General features: G+C 43.5%; 1 protein-coding gene across 1 annotated transcript; it reads left to right on the forward strand.

Annotated features, from left to right (window-relative positions):
- The first annotated feature begins 2,288 nt into the window (after positions 1 to 2,288).
- Positions 2,289 to 14,291, forward strand: LOC103717289 (uncharacterized Rho GTPase-activating protein At5g61530). Its single transcript, XM_008805611.3, has 10 exons — positions 2,289 to 2,421; positions 2,783 to 2,874; positions 2,980 to 3,263; positions 5,461 to 5,523; positions 5,608 to 5,626; positions 8,307 to 8,405; positions 8,487 to 8,564; positions 8,644 to 8,888; positions 12,970 to 13,129; positions 13,822 to 14,291. The coding sequence occupies exons 2-10, from the start codon at positions 2,814 to 2,816 to the stop codon at positions 13,968 to 13,970; spliced, it is 1,158 nt and encodes a 385-aa protein (XP_008803833.2). The 5' UTR covers positions 2,289 to 2,421; positions 2,783 to 2,813; the 3' UTR covers positions 13,971 to 14,291.
- The last annotated feature ends 9,118 nt before the right edge of the window (positions 14,292 to 23,409 follow it).

The raw sequence follows: 23,409 nt of genomic DNA on the forward strand, positions 1-23,409 counted from the left end.
GGGCTGACTTATGAGCATTGGCGCGTAATTGAGCTAAGCTTGAGCGATCCAGTCCATGCTCAATCTTAGTCTGAACTTTCTTGAGCCAATCCAGAGCTCAGCACAATTATTTGTTTTTTTGTAACTCATACTTCCTGTTTGAGAAATTGGCGAGAGCCTGGCATCTATTTTTCGTTTATGTCTTGGAGCTCATCCAGTTTTTATACTGACAGAAATCTTATCTATAACTGTAAATAATAGCGCCTATTAGAAGGCAATTCGCTGCAGACTCCATCTTTTTGGTTTGTTTCTATCTCTGACTTTGCTGGAACCTCTTTAGCTGTATACAAAGCGTACGTCCTTGCACCAAAAAAAACTGCCTTCCTTTTCTCTTCTCTTTCTGCTCCTTTCTTCTTCTTAGTATATCCTGTTTCTTCTTCATGGGCCGTCACAAGATCCCCATCAAGATGAGAGCTAGATCTACTTCGTGAAGCGACGGAAGAGCCTCTTCTCGAAGGCGATTGGTAATGTATTTACTATCAGCCACCCTAGCAGAGAAGCTGTTGCCGATCGCTTTCTCAGCCTAGAAAACATCAAAGGCAGATAATCTGAAGATGATAGATTTTATGATAACATCGACATCATGGCTCGAGGTCGGAAGCTGCAAGTGAAAATCTTAAGAAAAGGTGAATCATCAACTGAAGAGTATCATTTAGATAGACTGCCCAAAGATTATCCACCCTGTCCAAAGATTATCCAACCATGAAGAAGATAGACTGGACAGTGAGAGCAGCGCAGAGGCTGAAGGATCGAGTGCGCAAGAGGAACATGCAGCGATGCATGATGGATAACATGAGGAAGTTTATTGTGATGATGAAGGGTATAAGAAGAATGAGAAGAAGATGATAGAAGAGACGGCTACATTAATAGGAGAGAGTTCGACCTAGGAGACACTGTATAGCAGTCAATTTTGATGGAACAAGTGAATTGATAATCTTGAGTTAAAATATTTTATCTAAGAATGAATCATGGCATTTGAGTTTGATTGATAGAGACGTTCAACTAAGTTGAATAGATTAAACTAGGATCAACTATCAATTTAGATTAACAATGACTAAGACTACAAAGATGTTATAGGAAATATGGTTAGTGACAGTTTAGATTATAGAATAGGTTTAGTGGAGCGAAACTAGTTGTATTAAGGTATCAGGTTATGAATAATGAAAAATCAGGCTTAAAGTTAATCATGTTGGTTTATCATTTGAACAAGATATCTACAACCAAGGCCTCAAAAAAATAGAAAATTAATTTGCATTCCTGAATCATTCCATTGCCTTAGATCAATTATATATAAAATAATGAAGATGTGAATGAAACTATATTGAATAGAATTGGAGCTAGTTGTGTGAAGTTGTGATGTGCCTTAAGATACTATATGATTGTTATATCCAACGAACTATAGACTAATTTTCTGGAAAAAAAAACCTACAAACCAAATTCATTCCTAGGAAAATAAAAAATTATAAATGAATAATAAATTCGTAATATTATGTGATCCAAAATTTTGACCGATAAAGTGTAAGAAGAAAGTTCAAGCAAAAAAAAAGAGCACCAAAAAGATAGAAAAAATGCAGTTTATTCATGATAAACCAAAAATGAGAAGATAATATTCGGCACATAGACATTACACTAATTGAAGACAAAGTGATAAAAAAAATAATTAGAATCACAATGCCTATATAAATGGAGGTATAAAGAGGCTCTAAAAAGGAAAGCTACTCCTCCCATAGTTCTTAAGAAGTTATGATAAAAAATTTCAAAAAGAAATTGTTGCAACATAAAGATAATCTTAATTATTAAAAATTATTTATTTTATATAGTATATTAAACTATAAATGAAAGAAAAATTTATATGTTTATAGTGAAGTGAATAGAGCGGCTGAATTATGTAGATCATTTTATAAACTTCTACTTTGTAGTTCCTACTCGATTTTTAAATATTTTATATATTGATTTTTTTAGAATAATATAATAAATCCAGATTCACACACACACAAAAAAAAAAAAATAATAATCTGTGGAGCACTTTTTTTAGAGGATTTTTTTTTTTTTTTTTTTTGGAGACTACCCGATATGCACTAGGTGCCACAAATAACCGTTACGGTTGACTACTCTCTAGTCTCCATCGCAGCCAACAGAACCCGCAGCACGGAAACCTTGGGATCCACACACGTGGCAGCGGTTTATTGCCCATCGCCCAAGTGAGCCGTCACATCGTGCGGAGCCCGTAGGATTCCAAGTCCGCGCCGGCTCTATCTCTAATCTCTCTCTTTGCCTGCCGAGAGAAAGAACGATCATCTCACCCTCTCGATCCATTGAACTTTCCAGCCCTCCTCCGCTCTCTGCTTCAAGGCAGAAGGAAAGAAGAAAGAAAAATCGAAGGTAATTCGACATTTTCTTGGATTTTAGGGTTTCGAATCTTTCTTCTCTCTGATTGAATTTGCTGAAAATACCCCGCTCTGCTTTTCCATCGGTTCAATAGGAAAAAAAAAAACAATAACCTACGAGATTTCAGGATGGCATGGTTTTTTTCCCCTAATCTGATGGATTTCGTCTAGGTTCGAATGTGATACTTTTGATTTACCACTTCAGTTTCTTGGTTGGATTGAAGTTTTGCATATAAATTACGCCGTATATGGATATAGGGCTCGATTGGTGATTCTTTGAAATATTTATCGATTATTCGATCGTTTTGAGGCTCGTGTCTTTTCTTTCTTGGAAGATAAAACCTGTTCTATTTCAGGTTTTCTTCATTCGTTTGATCGCACTTCGCCATGCCTTCCGAGGACTCGCCTCGCTGGCGTGAAAAGGCCACTGAATTCTTCTCTTCCTCTGGTAATCTACATCTAGTTATTCTTGATTTCTTTTTAATTAGGCGGTTTTGTTTTTGTTTCTTTTTTTACTCTCTTGTGATGCTTAGTGTGAGAGGCTTCGATTCAGGGGTGAGGCTTAAGCAAGCTGGGCAATCAGCCGGGGCTTTTGTGGGAGATGTAGCTAAGGATGCAGGCGAAAACGTATCTGATATGGCTGGGAAGGTCGGGTCGGTGGTCAAGGGCCGGTGGGTCCTCATTCAGCAAGCCAGGCAAAACAGGCCGGCAGCACCGCCAGGAGAGAGCATGCAAGAACGCCTTCTTTCTGCTGCCGCTTCCACTGGATTGCTCCTGAGGAAGGGCTTATCAGAAACAAAGGAGAAGGTTACCGTGGGAAAGTTGAAGGTCGAAGAGGTACAATTCCAATAGCTTTTGAAGTAGATACCGATTTCTTGGTTTTTATTTCCTGAACTTTATGTACTTATGTTGATGTGATGCATTAGTTGATCTCGGCCACTGCACCTGTCCTGTAGCCAGATTAGAGAAACTTGTTCTCATCGACAGTGAGCCACTAAAGAAAAAATAAAAAAAAGCAGGATTGCTTGATTAACTTTGACAACATGTAGCTATTCATTTACAGGAAATCATCTTGAAGATATAATAAGCCCATGAAAGTATTTATTTTGTCAGGATGTGTTGCCTATGTGGTGAAGCGATGTGCCACTCTTACAAGGATTCAAGTGCCAAGGATGCAGCTTTTGTTCTAAAAATTAGTTACCCTGTGGAATTCTAACATAGTTTTCTGTTGAGGTCTATCCTGTAGAGGCACTCTGATTGGATAGGATGACATGGACACACACACAAAAAGAAAGAAAGAAACATTGGCGGAATTTAATAAGCTGCACCTATGTAAACAACATGCAGGGCATATAACTGCTCGATCTTAAATCAGTTTTGACTTTCTTGGAAAAAAGAAGGTAGGAATAATACATGTAGTGGAATTGGCCATTGTAGCTACCTCCAATTCATCGGGCACCTACTATTGTTCCTCAATCAGACAACATGTTCAGGATTTTATTTTGTTACATACACATAGATAGATGAGGAGTGAGAGGCTTATCTGACTTATCCATCATTATTTTGTGATTCGCTTTCAATAGCTATTATTGTGTGGAACATTTGGGCAACTACCTAATGCTAAGTAGGTTGCAGACAACATGTAATGCAACCACGTCATGACAGAACCTATACCAAAGAAAATCATCAGATCAGGTTTTTATCAGGAGTTCTCGATCATATAACTCAGAGTATCTTATCCATTTTTGCAAAATGGAGGTGCATGCCATGAATGCATGTTAAAAATATTTATAAATTACTGGAGATCAAAAGCGTAAGCTATCATGGAAGGGTTCAATAATGTATACCAGCCTTAACATCCTCCAACCCCCCCCCTCCACCCCCCCCCCCCCCCCCCCCTCCCCTCCCCTCCCCAACCCCAACCAAAAAAAAACATGAAGGCATAAACGAGTCAAGAATGACTCAATAGGTAACAAGGCAAAGGGAAGAAAAGACTCGAGAATAAATGGGTAAACTTGGCCCAACTGGAGATTTGAAGCCATGATCTTAGACTTTGAAGCCATGTTATCTAACCACTAATCCATAAAAGCTGAAGTTGTTAGGGAAGAGGTCAACAATGTATATCAAGCCTTAACAAAAAATTGAGAAGAATGGTTCTAAAGAAGTGTCTCGGATTAATTAAAAGGCCAATAAGTCCTACTGATGCTCAGGCTAATGTATTCGACACATTACTGTTCTTAACACTATCAAGCCTGGGCTTTCTTTTTCTTTTTCTTTTTCATTTTCTTTTTCCCTTTTCTTTTTGGGGGAGGGATGAGGTGTTGGGGTCAAGATTTAGTCCAATAAACTTTTGATATATCATTCAGTGGTTTCTTTGTCCTAATTTTTGCTTGTCATGTCAATGTTCTATTTTTTTTCTACTTTGCCACATTTTCATTTTTTGTGATACCAAAAAAGAAAAAAATCTTAAATCCTAAAAGAAATTCTTTTTAGGCGTTTCTCTTTGTTCTTATGAGGTGCACCAAAAAAACCTGAATTTAAAGCCACACTCTTGCTCTTCCTTCTATGTATCATCCCTTGTAATTTGAAGGATAATGCATGTTCTTTGCCTGTACTGCTTTCAGGCTTCCTTTTCTGGCATAGTTGCTAAAAGCAGCCAGTAAACCTCATGAAATTGAAGTCTTATGCTAAAAAAGGAAAAAAACAATGCATGCTATCATCACTTAGCAGCAGTTGGATATTGGTTATCCTGCAAACCTACTAAACTCTGCGGTTGACTTGGATGCTTTTAGAGATTATTGCTCGTGTTTTGCAACTTTGTTTAATATAATGTCATGGAAACATACTAATCTTAACTAAATATACTTTTGTCTTTTCTCTCCTTCATAATATAGTACAACTTAACTATCTTCTTCTTCTTCTTCTTCTACCTTTATTTTTCTTCTCTTTCTTTCTCAGAATTCAATTTCATGTTCTGCTGCATCATTTTAGTCTTCACCAAATATCACTACATTTTTTTCCTTAATAATTCCAGGCAGCAAAGAAGACAGCAGATAAAAGTAAGGGCATTTTAAATAATATTGAGCATTGGCAAAAGGTACATCATTTATCATAATACAGAAAACTTGTTCTCCATTCAGCTGCATTCCTGCATGTTCTTACATGTTTTTGCATTTTGCAGGGAGTGGCAAGCAATGATGGTAAGTTTACATTCTTTCCTTGTGGTCGTGTTTTGGATATTTGTTTATCCTTGTTATCTGAAAATTGTAAGAGGATGGATTACAGCTAATATCCTCAACTGTTCTTTTCTGTCAATCATCTTGTAGTAGGATTCACCTGTAATTATTATAGGCCAAATTTAACCTTTAAACTTCTATAACATGATTAAAGACACCTGGTCAGCCTATCAAGGCTTGGTAAGCCTTTTCAGAAGCTCAAAGCAAAGCTTCACATTAATTGCTGTCTTGTAGCGAATCTCCAGAATTGTTTGCAACATATGGTCAGTGAAGCCAACTCAGTGCATTCTACAGAATTAAAGTTTGGTAGAATTCCAAATTTAATTCTCTTGGGGTCAAAAAATGCAGCAGATACATGATTATATCTTTGTAGCTAGGATGTTGTTATGTGGGGAAGCAAATGAAATGCATTCATAAAATTTTCTCATAGAATCGAGAATGAAGTTTTCATTCTATACACTGCATCCAATCTCCAAAAACTCTCAATTGTTTCGAACTTTCTATTTTTAGAAAGGGATTTTATGGAATCTCCATGAATAGATCAAATCTTATTCCATGATATTTCCATAAGATTCCTCTTTCTTATTCTTAAGAAAGCCCTTGAGGCTTAGTTGATCATCATTTATGTTTCATCTTTCTTTTCCTTTTTGTTTGTTTTAAGAAAGATATCGTCTGATTCTTTCTACATAAAAATATAAATATAATGTATAAATATACAAATAAATTAATATATATATATATATATACGTATTAAAAATTAAGTATAATGTATCTGATTTTATGCAGCTGAGATGATATAGCTTGATGAAGAACAGAAGCACAAATAGTGTCTAATGGAGTCTATCGATATTGATACTTAGATGAAATGTGTCAAAATCTGATTGTTACAAAACAATACAAGTGGAAGGCAGAGACAAGTAACAGGCGATTTTGAAATAGGTTCTATGAGTTAAACCAGAATCTAATGTAGCTAATCTATAAGAGAAATATATATCTCAGAACCATAATGTTATGAATCCATTTAGATCTAATTTCAAAATAAATTATGTCTCATAGCTTCACTCTTAGTGTTTCTTAAGAGGGCATATGTCTGTGTGTAGTATCTTATTTTGAAACATAAGTGAGATAAGACACTGCAAAGACAAATGGGCAGTATGGTTTATTTTTAAGATTTTGAGATTAATTCTATGAAACTGAGATCTGTTGTTGTGATTATTAAGAGCATCTTATCATTATGGATGTATTTGCATACCTGATGTTGGCAACTTTGTCAGTTGAAGAGTCCAAACAACCTGGTTTAATTAAATTATTGCGACCATTATTGAAAATAATAACATGGAAAAGGGTAGAGACAACTGCTGTATGGGACCTACCAATAAATTCCCTCTAGGAAAAGGGATAGGACTACATTTTCCTATGACATAGGCATATCCCTTATAACCTGTCAGCATAAATGATGGCAAATATAACAAGTGAACTAAAGTGGGACTCTGACAAATTTGTCATACGTCAGCTACTGAAAGACAACTGATTTCTCCTTATTTTAATAGCCCGTCCATTGAACTTGCTAGCTATTGAGAAATGGAAGACAATGGGATCTTGGTAGCATCTTCTGGACCTTACGAGAAGTGCTGGTCCTGCTGGATCTATGGATTCAGCTTCGGATGACAATTTGATCATCAACATAATGAGTATAAGATTAAACTCCTATACAGTGATGGTGATCTCTCATGAATGGTTGGTCTCCAATAGTTTGTCTATGGCGTCGGTGTTACGAGCTTGAAAATTCAATTCCTAGCTTTATAGCATGTTACTCAAAAGGGGCAAGTGCTGGACAGTAGGTATATCTACTCTTTGCAATAAACATGCTATGGAGATCAGCAGCTGAATTGCATAATTTCACAATAGAAAATGGTCCTTCACTTATAATATGAGATACAGTTTGAGTACTGATTTTTGTGCTTATACAATCATTTGTACACAATGTTTATTTTGATCATGTTGATATGACGAATGTAAACATCTGAGCGATGCGAGATTTCAGTTGTAATAAGTTGTAAGACATATTTGTCACACCTCTGGACTTCATTGTATTTGAGCTTGCTTGCTGGTAAGAAGAATCGTTAATTTAGTTTGGTGCAGGTGGATTGGTTAACTGATGCATTTGAGCTAGAAAATGCATTGAATTATATCTGAATTTTAATCAGTTCTTGGAAACACAGGCAGTGAATGGCGCAGAATAAACACTTAACTTCTAATATAAAAGTTTAAGCAGTGTTCATAAAGTATAAGCTCTCTCTGTCATGTGTATGTATTTTCTGGAATGGTACAGTATTCCTTGTACCATCTCATTCTGGTGGTTTTTAAAACTTGTGTGTGTGTGTATAAGGGCCATTACCCAGTTGTCCTGGGACGGGCGGACCAGGGACAAACCTGTGTTTGTATAAGTGTCTGCCTCAAGACTCGAACCTATGCATTGCACTTGTCAACCCAAGCCTTTCTTATCATTGTCTCTAAATTTTTTGTTTAATTTAACTTGAAATAGTAATGATTTGTAATGTTGTATGAGTAATGAACTGTTTCATATGTAACGGGAAAAATATGGGAAGTTAAGCTAAAGCATGTTGTAATGAATTTGTTGCAGTATTTGGTGTTCCAATTGAGCTTACGTTAGAACGGCAACATTCTACCAGGCCTGTTCCTCAAGTATTGGTCAGATGTGCAGATAATCTCATTATATCAGGTGGTTTCAGATAAAAAGTTGTAGGAAATGGTAGTTTATGCATGACAATTGAAAAACTGATGCTGAAATTTGCCTCACTAGGATTAAGCACTGAGTACTTGTTTAAATCTGAAGGAGACAGAAAGGTTATTCGACACTTAATTTCGCTTTATAACCAAGGTATCGCTTCCTATCAATTCTGTTCTACTCTTGGATTGGAGATAATCATGAATTTGATAGTTTTATTTGAATGTTACAGACTGGAATGCATCTTTGCCAGAGGGTGTAAGCCCAGTTGACTTGGCTACATTAATTAAATGTTATCTCGCTAGCCTACCTGAGCCACTTACTACATTTGCTCTGTATCATGAAATTAGAGATGCAAGGAGTAGCTTACATGACATGAGAAATATTTTGAAGAAGCTTCCAAATGCTAATTACATGACACTGGAATTTGTTACTGCTTTATTGCTCCGGGTGAGCCAGAAATCATCACTTAACAAGGTAGTCTGTTCTTTTCTGGTCTTTATCTATCATGGTTGTAAATTTATGCAGTTTGAAGCTACACTTCTTTTTATGTGGTTATAACATACCGTCAGTTTTTAAAACAACTAAGCATTTACATACCCTCTGACCAGACATTTTATTTGTTATGTATGTTCCTTATTTATCTACTGCATGTGTTCATTTTGTGAGGGGCTGTTAATGTGGGTGAAAAGAGTAGAATTTGAGTATTCATTAGTTGATTCTATATGATCGAAATTCATTTGCATGATTTACAGAAATTGTAACCACTGATAATATTGCACATATGCATTGATGGTGTCACTTGTTGTGTTGGTCCCTATCATTCTCGTGAACTCTCTCAACATCTCAAGATATTCTCTTTGTAACCCATCTATAAATATCCATAGCCGTTTCAAGATATGCTTGCATATGTAGGTTTTTTTATTGTAGCCAAAGCACAAAAATGCTTCAAAGATCATTTTACCTTGAAGTATTCCTGGACACAATCTAACAGAAGTTGTTCAGCACCAAACCATTCATCTGGCAAACTTATCATTGGTTGTAGTGGAAATAATGAATTATATTTCCAAAATAGAAGTTGGCAAGATCACCTTAGCCTACTTTCAACAGTCACTTATCTAGGGTTGCAAGATGGTCGAGTCAACATGGAGTTGCATACTAGTGGTATTCTATTACAAGACACATTTCTGAATAGTCAAAAAATAAATAGAACCCTATCTAAGCATCATCAAGCATATACAGGACTAATTATCTTAAGATAAATTGGACCTCATCTGTTTATCAAAAAAGAATTGAAAAGATATGGGTGACAAATGGTGTCTCAAGGTTCTAGAGGGCTCATGTAGTTGAAGAGTAACTGGTCTTCAATGATTTGTGGTCCATGTTACATTAAATTCTCTTCTATACAATATATGGAACCTTATGAAGACCACAACATGTGGACCTCTACTGAAGTAATTCTCTGCTGTTTTTCTTCAATGGGAAAAGCGCAAACATGAGATCAGCATGGTTTATTGATGTCATGCCAGATTTGCATTAGCATGGTTTGTGCCAATGCTTGGCACAGATTAGCTCTCAGCTGGGTGGCATGGCCATCTAGGTTGGCATGGTACCTGCCTGTGCATCATACAGCCAGCATTTGATGCTGAACAAATCTCACTGGCTGGAAAGAGTAGTTGGCATCACATGATTCCAGTGCTCATGGATTAATTTAAGAATGGTAGTATCCAATAATAGAGGTCAACAATGGATGAGCTAATCTTCCATGCAGCAAGACATACCACCTGTAGAGAGCCTACCATGGTACATACCATGCTTTACCACCCTGCATCGGCAAACCATAAGTTGATATGGGGTTTTGCTGTGGTACATACCAAATCCAATACATGACCTGTACACCTTCACACCATGGTATTTCGAATCTTGGTCATGACGTATCATCCCCACAATGATGCAGAAAGTCCTATTTGAAGGGCAATATTTCTTAAGAGTTGCAATATGCATAGCCCAAGGCACTGAAAACACATGCCGGGAGTATTTTATTGGTTTCTAAATGAGTAGACAATTCATGATGTGTGGTATGCAAACACATGATGCAACTATGTGCAATCCATTGTACAATGAATGTCAATAGTACATGCCATCAAATTAAACTTCTTTCTTCTTAAAATAACTGGAGAAGGTGTTTGATTATTAGCAGAAACTAAGACAATCTTTGCCATCTCCTCTTATTTGCTTATAGCAGAAATCAACCTCTGGCATCCTATTAATTCTTGAGATTATGTTATACATCTATCTGAGAAACCAATTCTAGTGTGATTTCTTTAGGCATATCTGCTTTATTATATGTTTTTCTTGCAGGAAGTTTCCTTGTTTATGTTATTCACTGTTCTATTTTGTGTTTGTGTACATGTTATGTAGTTGTACACATGGTTGTTGATGCAATATTACTTAACAATATGAACTTTGTTCAAGTTCGTACATTCAGCTTTCCTTAATAAATGTTGGAACAGAGTACTTTTTTTCTGCCATTTGCTCTGCATAGTCATCTCCTTGAAAATCCTTCTAGTTATCTGCATCTTCTTGTCATTCTAGTTGTTCTAATCTTCAGCAACATTTTTAGAATCATGAAAAAACTGCAACCTGAGGAAGGCATCCGTTGGATTAAATTAAGTTTTATAGGTTTCTGTCCCTACAAGGCATGTTTTGCATTTTGTGAGGTCACAAAAAAGAGCTTTCGAATAGATCCAAAATTGTAAGAATATTGTTTTTTCTTTTGTGGGAAAAGGAGGCAAAGGAACCATATTTATTCAAAGGAAGAGAAAGAATTTTAAAGGAGAAAAGAAAAGATTAGACAGAGTCTAATCAAGAATACAAAACAAGTAAACTGCTTGGTGACCTATGTCTATGCCAGAAATTGGAGACAGAGTAGTTACTTTTGGGTACATAGGATGGACCAATCATTGAAAAGACTGAGACGGGAATGGAGGTTTTGCTTGGGCAAGGCAGCTTTGTTCAAGAAGGTTTCTCGCATTCTGTTCTTTCCAGCAGGTCCATAAGAAGGCAGCACAGAGCTGATCAACACCAACTCCAAGGCTTTTAGTGACATTGGATCTCTCCATGTAGTCCAGAGAGATTGAACATTAGCAGGCAGATTAAGGAGGTTTAACTGAGCTAGTATTACTGACCAATGATCGTGAATGAACGAACACTTGGAAAGATGGGATCCAACATCCAAGGATTCCACGGTCTCACTACAGAAGGCATATCCACCAAGATCTGCTTCAGTTTCACTTTTTGAGATTCTCTCTGGTATTGAGCTATCTTAAGAGGAATAGGAATTTTCAATAGTTTACTTCCAAAAGGGCAGTGTGGACACCCAGTCCTGAGGAGTCCTACAAGGAAGCTGTAGAGAATTGAACTGGATTCTTACTTCGCCATAGGACCGAATATGTGCATGTGGATGGCCTGACTAAGTTCTTTGTTTTTCTTCTAATTGCAGTGGGTGGAGGACTTTGATATTCCATACAGCTCTACTGTGTTCCATTTAGAGGCAACGGTGATCCTAATCTTCCTTGAAACAGCATAGAATTGGGGAAAAGTAAACAAAGCGGGATGTCTCCCAGCCAAGTATCCTCCCAAAAATTGATGTTGTGACCATTCTCAAGCTCAGGTTTTAGTCCATTCCAGAAGGGAAGAGTGGATAGGATCCTTTTCTAAACCATAGATATTCTTTTCCTAGCCTTCCAGATAGATGCTAATTTGATTTTTCTGTGATAAGCCCATCGTATCTGAGTTCTCCAAAGTTCTGTGTCTGTTTTCAGGAATTCCCAGCCCCATTTGGCTGGGAGTGCTTGGATCTTGACTTCTAGATCTTTGATTCCCAACCCTCCTTCCCTTTTGGTTTTGCGTACCAGTCTTCCAGATAGCCAGACAAGCTAATGCAGATGCAGAAGAGAGGACCGAAGCAGTGGAAGGTCCCCAAAGCTGAATTATCTCTCAGGATACACGTCTTACAGGTGCTTTGTGACTGCTGATGTGGCTATAAAGATTGGTACATATTTCCAATTGTTTGGTGGAATGGATATTTGTCCAGCTCCTCGTAGTCGCCAATATGGGTTGGGTGATGTCTTAGAAAAGGTCTAGCTTACTACTAAGTGGAGTAAATTAATTTGGTTCCAGAGTAAGGTTCTCCTTTGTGTTGGATTCTCTGCTTCTTCAAGCAAGTTTTTATGAAAGCATTTAATAGGGCTGTATAGGATACTTTTGATGTTTTCTTCACGATTAACTGAAGTTTCTGATGCATGTTAGTCCGTAATTCTCTGTTGCAGTTGAGATTCTGGACCTCCTCTTTCTTTATTCTCCCCTGCCTGGCTTGTTTCTATCTTTTCTTTCTTCTCTCATTGGAGTATCTTCCTATCTGTTGAAATCAAAGAACATTCTTTACATTTCCAACCCTTCTTACTTTTCTATTTCAGTTATGAATGAATTTCATGTGCATATACAGGCAGATTGTTATTTTAGAATTGAATATATCATTAAAATTAATTAAATGCAGATGGACGCTCATAGCCTTGCTGTGGAATTAGCACCATTAATAATGTGGCAGAAAGGTGATTCAAGAGAAGATTTCCATGTTCATCTTAGCTATACATCAAAAGGTCCTTCGAAGACTCTGGATCTGGCATCAAATCAGCATGCCTGGGATGGCCTTTTGGGTAAGTATTTTTTTTTTTTTGTGGGGGTGGGGGTCGGGGCTTTGGAATGTGATGGATTTTTGAGTAGTTCTCTGTACTTGGACACACACACTTAAGATCTATTATGAGGTCAATGATTTAGAGTATCTTACCTTCATTTGACAAGCTATATGAGTTTTTAGGTTTCTAATATGACAATATGGAATTGCAAAAAAATTTCATGTGCATCTAAGCACAAGCCTTGGTGATAACATATTTCAGCCTAAACATTTCTGGAAATCCACAAGGCTTTGCCACATTAGGTTGGATATAAAGCAAAGAACAACCAGTTGAAAAAAAACATGCGTATAAGTCTACACAGCAAACAAAAGACTCATACTCTGACTTTTTGTTTTTTGTTCTAGTTATAGGTCAGTTATTTTGACCTTAATTTCCTGCGCTCTTTCTTCCCTTGGAAAATGCTTTTCTCAGACTTTTCTGTAACAAATTTTGACATGGATTTCCATGTTTTGCTTCACTTATTTTGAATATCCACATGGTATTGGCAAATAATAAAATCCAGCTTATAGTGTTAAAGGTTCTAAACAATCTTTTGAAATTTACTCAAGAAAGGGGGGGGGGGGGGGGGGGGGGGGGGGGGGGGATTAAGAAGTGCATCTTCGACTATATTGATAAAACTTTGATTATTATTAATAAACTTTATTTGGTGGCAGATGAAGATGATGATGATGATGATGCTTCTTCCCAGATCCCCTTGGATGATGATGCACCCCCAGATTATGGTGCCATTGAGGTAATCCAGTGCCTCATTGAACATCACAATGCCATTTTCACAGATGCAAATGAGACCATATGGAGATGATTTAGGTCTTTGCTTTCCCATTTGTGTGAGCTAAGGTGAAATTTGATGTATACACTTCTTCTGATCTGGGAAGTGCCGTTTCTCTCAGGAATGTGATTTTCTGTAGATTGCTGGAAAAATATATTTATCTAGGAGAGTCTTGAGCTTTAATATATTTGGATTCTATATGGTTTAGCTTCTTTAGGGGAGACTTAGAAAAGATTTTGTTGTTTCATCAATAACACATAATTTATAGCTTGTAGATATTGTACAGTGGAGAATTTTTTTGGTTGTATTTGAATACCAGTTTGGAGCATTAGCCTTACCAAGAACAATTTTTTATATCTTTTCCCTCTTTATCTCTTCAAAGGTACGAATATGCTCCTTAGCAGATAACGGTCATCAATTTGATTTGCATCTGGCGATGATGTAATTGCATTTATAGGAATGTGGCCACTGATGATGATATAATTTCACCTATACAACTTTGGTTGGATCCATGTTTGACAGCGTATTGGGGCCGGATCGGAGTCTAAGGCCTTGCAGTTGGGGTCATTCATAATAACTCGTGGCCTAGAATTAGAGATGGGCACTGGGCCGGGCCGCCCATGGCCCGGCACGGCCCGGCACGAAGAAGTAACGGGTCGTGCCTAGCACGGCCCATAAAAGGGGGTCGGGCTGGGTTACCAAATCCTGGCCCGCGGGCCGAGCCCAGCACGGCCCATAAGGGCCTGGGCTGGCACGACTCGTGGGCCAAGCTGCCCAAGCACGGCACGGCCTGCGAGCCAGCTCGGCACGGCCCATAAGGGCCTGGGCTGGCACGATTCGTGGGCCTGGGCCCGGCACGGCCCGCGAGTCAGCCCGGAACGGCCCATAAGGGCCTGAACCGGGCCTGGGCCGGGCCAGGCACGGCCCGTCCCCCTTAAAATAAATGAAAATAAATTTTTTTAATAAATTAATAAATATTGAAAACTAAGGATTTATTAATATAAAGCCACCTTAATGGTGGGGGGTTTGGCATAGACCGCTACCAGTTTATTAATTTAAATCAAAATAGTACATGAAGGGAGGTTTGGACCTTGGTCTGACCTTCAGAATACAATAAGAAAGGAGAAAAAATAGAGATGACTCACTTTAACAATTAAAAAAATAAAAATATACAATTATAAAAAATTAAGAAATCTTACCAATCATCAGTGATTCAGTATTCACTATTCAGTAGTGTTTGTATCATCATCATCAGAAGATGTTGTATTATGTCCACCTTTATCTTGAAGTCTCGCCTCAACATCTAACAAATTTTTGAAGCAGAGAAGCATCTCAACCGTTTCGCCAGTCATCCTACTTCTCTTCTCGTCAAGAACACACCGACCTGCACTAAAAGCGGATTCCGATGCTACTGTGGACATCGGCACAGCTGAAATATCGCGTGCAATTGCAGACATAACAGGATATTGATTTTTAACACTCTTCCACCAAGATAATACATCTAGACTCTCTATTTGATTTTCATCATATGCAGACTGAAGGTCATTTCGTAAATAAAATTATAGTTCGCTACTTAAAGATGAAGAAGATGAAGATGAACTTGAAGCATGTGTGTGTTTTCTCTGTGCAATGAATGAAAAAATAGATGACGAACGAGAACTACTAGAAGAAGAAATAGAGCTTTGTACTGAGAATTTAGATCCACAAATTTTTTCATCATATATAGCATAAATATCATAAAGAAGTTGTTTTACCTCAATTTTAGCAGGTTCAGGATCTTGAATCATATTTTCACAGTATGCATCAAGTAAAATTAACACGTCATTCAATTTAACTCTTGGATCAAATACAGCAGCTAAGTTATGCATAGGACATATCTTGTCCCAATACTCATTCCATTTAGATTCCATTTGTTCAATAATAGGCATTAAAACATCATCATATCTATGTTCTGCAAATTTTTGACTAATTATATATGCTTGTTGTAAAAATGAACATGAAGTTGGATAATAAATACCAGAAAGAACATTAGTAACATTATAAAAACTAAGCAAAAAATCTTCCAAAATTTTTTCTTTATTCCAATCAATTTCAGTCAATGTAAAGCCTAATCCACGATCATTAATATATGCACTTAATAAGTTTTTGTATGGGTATGCATCATGTATCATGCTATATGTTGAGTTCCAACGAGTAATTACATCAAGTTTAAATTTTTTAAAACGTTTACCATGATTTATACATAGTTCCTTAAATTCTTGAAGTCTTGATCTTGAAGCATGAATAAAAGAAACTGCATTTCTAATTTTTGAAATCACATCTTGAATCATGCCCATGCCAGCTTGAACATAAAGATTTAAGATATGACATACACATCTAATATGCAATAAATTTCCATTTAACATGGGATGCAATGAGTCCTTTAATAATGTAACAGCAGAATTATTATTAGATGCATTATCAAAAGTAATAGACATAATTTTATCATTAATATTATATGAACATGTAGTTTGATAAATGGCATTTGAAATTTGTTGCCCAGAATGTGAAAAATCAAAAGCACGAAAAGCAAGAATACGTTTATTTAATTGCCAATCATTATCAATATAATGAGCAGTAATGGTAATAAAACAATTACTACCTACAGATGCTGACTATATATCAGAAGTTAATGAATTTTTTACATTTAAAGTAGAGAGTGTTTCAATTAAACTTTGTCTCATTGCTAAAAAGTTAGTCATAGCTACTCTTCTAAATGTATGCCTACTAGTTCTTTTGTAAGCAGGTTGTAGGTTTAATTGAATATATTCTTCAAAATTAAAAGATTCACATAAACTAAAAGATAATTCATCCTTAACTATCCATTTTACAAGTACTTTTCTTTGATTTTCATGATTATATGCAAAATTACCTACAAGTGATCCCCTTGTATATTAAGGGTACTTTGAGTATGAGAATCATGCATCCTATGACTCTCTTGATGTCTTTTTAAATGGCTTGTTCCCCCACTACTACTACAACTATAAAGTTTGGCACATTTTTTACATTTTGCTTTTCAGACTCCATCAACCATAATTCTATCAAATTCATTCCATACAGCATTAGTCCTCTTACGAGAAGAGGCTTGATCTTCACTCGGTTCACTAGTTCTAGAGGAACTAGGAACATGGGGTTGGGGATTAGTTTCTTCTCCCTCAGAAACAGGAGGAATGCCAAAATGACTTTCCTCAAAAGATGACATATCTAAATTGGTGAATGCAAAAAATAAAAACTAACCACAAGGAGGAATTGAGTAGAGGACCAGAGGGCAGAGGTAGAGCCGAGATTTCTGAGCTCCCTCTTGTGCTCTCAATAAGGAGTGACCTTCTCTTCTCAACAAGAACCTCCTCTTGTGTAGCACTTGAACACTTGCTAAATGCAAACTAAAAATTAAATTGCTAGAAGAGCACTTTAGAAGAGAAAAATAATAGTAGTAGAGAAGGAGAGAATAGTTGGTTCGGTGTGGTGAGAATGAGGGAGGAAATGGGTATTTATAGGACTCTAAATATTTTTTTCCAAAAATACCCCTCAAATTAACCGTTTTTGGACTGTTGGGAGGGGTATTTTGGGAAAAAACCAAAAAATAGCCGTTTCCAAACGGCTATTTTTTTCCCCCTGCCAGACGGGCCGTGCTTGGCACGGCCCATTTTGCGGCCCGTGATGGGCCGTGCCAGGCACGGCCCATCTCGTGCCAGGGCCCAGCACGGCCCGCCACCCCACGTGTCACACCTCTGGCTTTGGCGCGCATGGGGCGTGCGCAGGCTCTGCCATGCGCAGGCCGTGGCACTGGGCGCACGGCCGGGCAGAGCGAGGAAGTGTGCGGCGGAGCACACATGAGTGGCCAAAGGCCGGCGCTGGCCTGTGCACGGGCTGTGCGAAGGAGGAGCACAGCCGGGCCAGGCGCCGGGGCGTGCGCGGGTGTACGCACGCAGGATGGCCACGGGCGCGCAGATGGCGTGCCGAGCACTTGGCCGTGGCCAGGCCTTGTGCGCACTGCACAGTGCGCAGATTACAGCGCAAATGGCAGTGACCCTGTGCAGCGGAGACAGGCCGGATCCAGCCTGTGCACAGGGGCGCACGCAGCGGAGACGTGCGCGGACGCTGGCCCATGCGCAAAGGCGCGCGTGGATGGGTCAAGCGTGGAGGTCAAGAGAGCGCGCGGAGCGCGTAGGCGTCGGCCCACCTGCAGGCCGTGCGCGGGGCACAGAAGGGCGGACGCTGCGGCGTGCGAAGGAGGCGCACGCACCAGGCCTTGGGACGGCATGCGTAGAAGACGCGTGCCCAGACTTGGCCGTGAGCAGGCCGTGCGCAGGAGCGCGCGCGGCCAGGCCGAGCGGAGAAGTGCGCGCGCGGCGCGCGCACACAGTCGGCGGACCGTGCGCGGGCGTGCGCACGGCAGAGCGGCATTGACGCGCGTGGGGCGCGCGCAGAGGAGCTGGACCGCGCGCAGGTGCGCGCGCGGCCAAGTGAGCCAGGGCCGGCCTTGCGCTAGGGCAGTGCGCGGGGCGCACGGCAGGAAGGACGCGAGGGCCGCGCGAGGGGCGCGTGGCCGAGGCCAGACCTTGACCAGCGTGCGCGCGGGGCGTGCACGCGCAGAGACGGCGAGCCGGGCGTGGGCGCTCGGTGGATCAGCAGGGCCACGCGCTGGTGCGCGCGCGGCCGAGCGACCAAGGCCAGAGCAGTGGCCGGGCGGGCCACTGCAGCGCGCAGGCAGGCGCGCGCAAGAAGCCGCGGGCGCAGGAGCGCGCCCGCCCTGTCTGGCGCAGGGCAAAGGCCGCGCGCAGGCACGCGCGCGGCCGGGCCCGGGCGCGCGCGCGCCGGGCGAACCAGGGCGCCGGGCGGCCCTGGGCGGCGGGGCAGACAGCCGCACGTGGGCTGTTTCCCCTGCGGGCTACAGGCGGCGGCGGGCTGGAAGCTGGGCAGGAGGCGGTTTCTGCCCAGGCGCTGCCATTGGCTGATGCCTCTGTCCAAGGACACTTGGCGGCCTGCTGTGCATTGGGCGGTGGCTGGGCAGGCTGCTGGGCAGCTGGGCAGGAGGAAGCACATTCCTCAACCGCCAAGGAAGCACAAATCCGGGTGAAGGTCTTGTTGGCCAATGGGAGGCGAGAAAGGCATGGCACACGGATTGTGGCTGCAACCAGATGGCTTTGGGTTGGCTATAAAAGGGCCCTAGCCGGATGCATGGAGAGGATTTTGGCTGAAGTCTTGTGGTAGGATTCTAGCCAAAGGAAAAGAGAGCTTAGAGGCTTGGGCGGGGCTGCTTTTGGGGCTGTTTTGAGGGTCGCCAAAGGAGCGCCGGGCCACTAGGCCCTTGGCCAAAAAGGAGCTTGGCCAAGGCACGCTTGGCAGAGGCCAAGGCATGATTGGCAGAGGCCAAAGAGAAGGCTTCCTTGCGGAAGACTTGTGAGCCAAGGGAGGGTTCCTTGGCCGACCACTTTGGGGTTCCTTGGTGGCTTCGGGAGGAAAGCCTAGGCCTAAGTGTGGGCTGAAGGGGAGTTCGAAAGAGGTGAGCTATCCTTGTACATGCGTCCACCAAATGGAGTTTTGTGAGGGTCTATTTGGGCTTGGGGGCCAAGGTTGGCTGGGGGTTTTTAGAGGGGCCAATGTAGTGGCTATCTCCTCGGCTTGTGAGGAGGGATTTGTGTTGGTATGAGCAATACAAGCCTTCTTTCCCCTAAAGACTTGTGCCTATGTGTGTGCTTGGTAGGATAGGGTCTTGGCAAGGGTTTCAGCCGAGCCAAGACGCATGCGGGGCTTGATCCGGCCTTGGCGCATGCAAGAGGCTGACTAGTGGTGGGTAGCCAACTCCACACTAGTGCCGCACACCGAAAAGAGGGAGAACTCAAGGAAAAAATTTGGTTACTCCATTCCGACCTTTTCAAGGGTGTGATAGTTGGTATCAGAGCTGCGTCGGGAGCGGTTCTTGGAGGATTCTTGGCGGGCAGCTCATGGCACAGTGCGCAGGAGGCGCACAGCAGCCTTGACGGCAGGACGGCGGCACCACAGGCCTTGGCGGGTGGCCAAGGCAGGGCAGAACCTGGGCGCAGCCCTTGGCAGGCGGCCAAGGCAGTGCCCAGGCCACTGTGCAGCCAGGCCGTGCGCAGGTGCACGTACGGCGCGCCCAGGCCAGACCGTGGACGGCGCGCGGGGCGCGCGCATGGGTTCTTGGCCACAACAGTAGGCCGAGGCGCGCAGGGGGCTGCCGGGCGTGGTGCAGGCCCGTCGGCCAGCAGGCTGGCCAGGCCCAACGTGCGCCCAGGGCGTGCGAGCGGGCAGGCTGCGCGTGTGTCGCGCGGCAGAGCGGAGGAGCCGGCCATGAGGAGGAGTCCTCGACGGTGGACTTGGACGATCTTCCGGGTATGGGACCGGGAGAAAGGTCCAAGGCCGCGGGCTTGACCCCACTTTCGGGTATGGGACCGAAGGTGTGGGCAAAGGCCGTGGACGGGCGAGGCAACGTAAGGCGAAGGTCCACCATCCGGGTTGCCTTGAGGGGAGCCGTCGACGAGGGCGTCGACTTCTTCCGCCGGGGGAGGATTGTCACACCTCTGGCTTTGGCGCGCACGGGGCGTGCGCAGGCTCTGCCATGCGCAGGCCGTGGCACTGGGCGCACGGCCGGGCAGAGCGAGGAAGTGTGCGGCGGAGCACACATGAGTGGCCAAAGGCCGGCACTGGCCTGTGCACGGGCTGTGCGAAGGAGGAGCACAGCCGGGCCAGGCGCCGGGGCGTGCGCGGGTGTACGCACGCAGGATGGCCACGGGCGCGCAGATGGCGTGCCGAGCACTTGGCCGTGGCCAGGCCTTGTGCGCACTGCACAGTGCGCAGATTACAGCGCAAATGGCAGTGACCCTGTGCAGCGGAGACAGGCCGGATCCAGCCTGTGCACAGGGGCGCACGCAGCGGAGACGTGCGCGGACGCTGGCCCATGCGCAAAGGCGCGCGTGGATGGGTCAAGCGTGGAGGCCAAGAGAGCGCGCGGAGCGCGTAGGCGTCGGCCCACCTGCAGGCCGTGCGCGGGGCACGGAAGGGCGGACGTTGCGGCGTGCGAACGAGGCGCACGCACCAGGCCTTGGGACGGCATGCGCAGAAGACGCGTGCCCAGACTTGGCCGTGAGCAGGCCGTGCGCAGGAGCGCGCGCGGCCAGGCCGAGCGGAGAAGTGCGCGCGCCGCCGCGCGCGCGCACACAGTCGGCGGACCGTGCGCACGGCAGAGCGGCATTGACGCGCGCGGGGCGCACGCGGGGCGCGCGCAGGTGCGCGCGCGGCCAAGTGAGCCAGGGCCGGCCTTGCACTAGGGCAGTGCGCGGGGCGCACAGCAGGAAGGACGCGAGGGCCGCGCGAGGGGTGCGTGGCCGAGGCCAGACCTTGACCAGCGTGCGTGCGGGGCGTGCACGCGCAGAGACGGCGAGCCGGGCGTGGGCGCTCGGTGGATCAGCAGGGCCACGCGCTGGTGCGCGCGCGGCCGAGCGACCAAGGCCAGAGCAGTGGCCGGGCGGGCCACTGCAGCGCGCAGGCAGGCGCGCGCAAGAAGCCGCGGGCGCAGGAGCGCGCCCGCCCTGTCTGGCGCAGGGCAATGGCCGCTCGCAGGCGCGCGCGCGGCCGGGCCTGGGCGCGCGCGCGCGGGCGAACCAGGGCGCCGGGCGGCCCTGGGCGGCGGGGCAGACAGCCGCACGTGGGCTGTTTCCCCAGCGGGCTACAGGCGGCGGCGGGCTGGAAGCTGGGCAGGAGGCGGTTTCTGCCCAGGCGCTGCCATTGGCTGATGCCTCTGTCCAAGGACACTTGGCGGCCTGCTGTGCATTGGGCGGTGGCTGGGCAGGCAGCTGGGCAGCTGGGCAGGAGGAAGCACATTCCTCAACCGCCAAGGAAGCACAAATCCGGGTGAAGGTCTTGTTGGCCAATGGGAGGCGAGAAAGGCATGGCACACGGATTGTGGCTGCAACCAGATGGCTTTGGGTTGGCTATAAAAGGGCCCTAGCCGGATGCATGGAGAGGATTTTGGCTGAAGTCTTGTGGTAGGATTCTAGCGAAAGGAAAAGAGAGCTTAGAGGCTTGGGCGGGGCTGCTTTTGGGGCTGTTTTGAGGGTCGCCAAAGGAGCGCCGGGCCACTAGGCCCTTGGCCAAAAAGGAGCTTGGCCAAGGCACGCTTGGCAGAGGCCAAGGCACGCTTGGCAGAGGCCAAAGAGAAGGCTTCCTTGCGGAAGACTTGTGAGCTAAGGGAGGGTTCCTTGGCCGACCACTTTGGGGTTCCTTGGAGGCTTCGGGAGGAAAGCCTAGGCCTAAGTGTGGGCTGAAGGGGAGTTCGAAAGAGGTGAGCTATCCTTGTACATGCGTCCACCAAATGGAGTTTTGTGAGGGTCTATTTGGGCTTGGGGGCCAAGGTTGGCTGGGGGTTTTTAGAGGGGCCAATGTAGTGGCTATCTCCTCGGCTTGTGAGGAGGGATTTGTGTTGGTATGAGCAATACAAGCCTTCTTTCCCCTAAAGACTTGTGCCTATGTGTGTGCTTGGTAGGATAGGGTCTTGGCAAGGGTTTCAGCCGAGCCAAGACGCATGCGGGGCTTGATCCGGCCTTGGCGCATGCAAGAGGCTGACTAGTGGTGGGTAGCCAACTCCACACTAGTGCCGCACACCGAAAAGAGGGAGAACTCAAGGGAAAAATTTGGTTACTCCATTCCGACCTTTTCAAGGGTGTGACACCACGGGTCTAGGGCCGGGCCGGACTTAGCTTTTAGGCTAAGCGGGCCGGGCCAGGCACGACCCGTTCATTCTGTGGCCCGGTGGGCCTGGGCCGAGCCGGGCCCGGCACGGCCCGATGCCCATCTCTACCTAGAATCGACATCGGAAGAAGTTCATTTATTATAGAAGATATAATATAATTGGACATTGTAGGACACTAAAAACTTGAGGTACCTTTGGTATCATCTTTATTTTATTCTATTTTCAGACAGAAAAATAGAAATATGTTTTTATTTTTTAAAATTTAAAATTATAAACCTGTTAAATATAATTAATTATTTTTGAAAAATATAAATATGTTGGTGGTAGAAGTCATGTTAGTAAGGGCAGCTGCTAGTATTGTTGCTTGCAAGAGGGATAGGGGTAATGATGGAGGTGATGACAATAGTAGTAATGGTGTGGTAGAGGCAGCAATAATTATGGTAGTGGTAATATGGTGGTCGATTGTGGGGTTATTTGTGGTATGCTGTAGGGGTGATGGCAATAGTGCGAAAAATATTGAAAGTAAAAATATTTTACTTGCATTTAAAAAAATAAAGTATTTTTTAAAAATATAAAATAAAAATAAAGTATTTTACTTGCTGATACCTATATGTCCTCGTTTCAGAATCTGGCTTCGATTTCTTTAAATCATACCATGGACATAAAACTTTATAGCACTCACACCCACGCAAAAGTAGCAACCCACATAATACCATGCAA

The sequence above is a fragment of the Phoenix dactylifera genome, chromosome 2 (genome assembly GCF_009389715.1).
Source record: "Phoenix dactylifera cultivar Barhee BC4 chromosome 2, palm_55x_up_171113_PBpolish2nd_filt_p, whole genome shotgun sequence".
In the NCBI taxonomy this organism is placed as follows: Eukaryota; Viridiplantae; Streptophyta; class Magnoliopsida; order Arecales; family Arecaceae; genus Phoenix; species Phoenix dactylifera.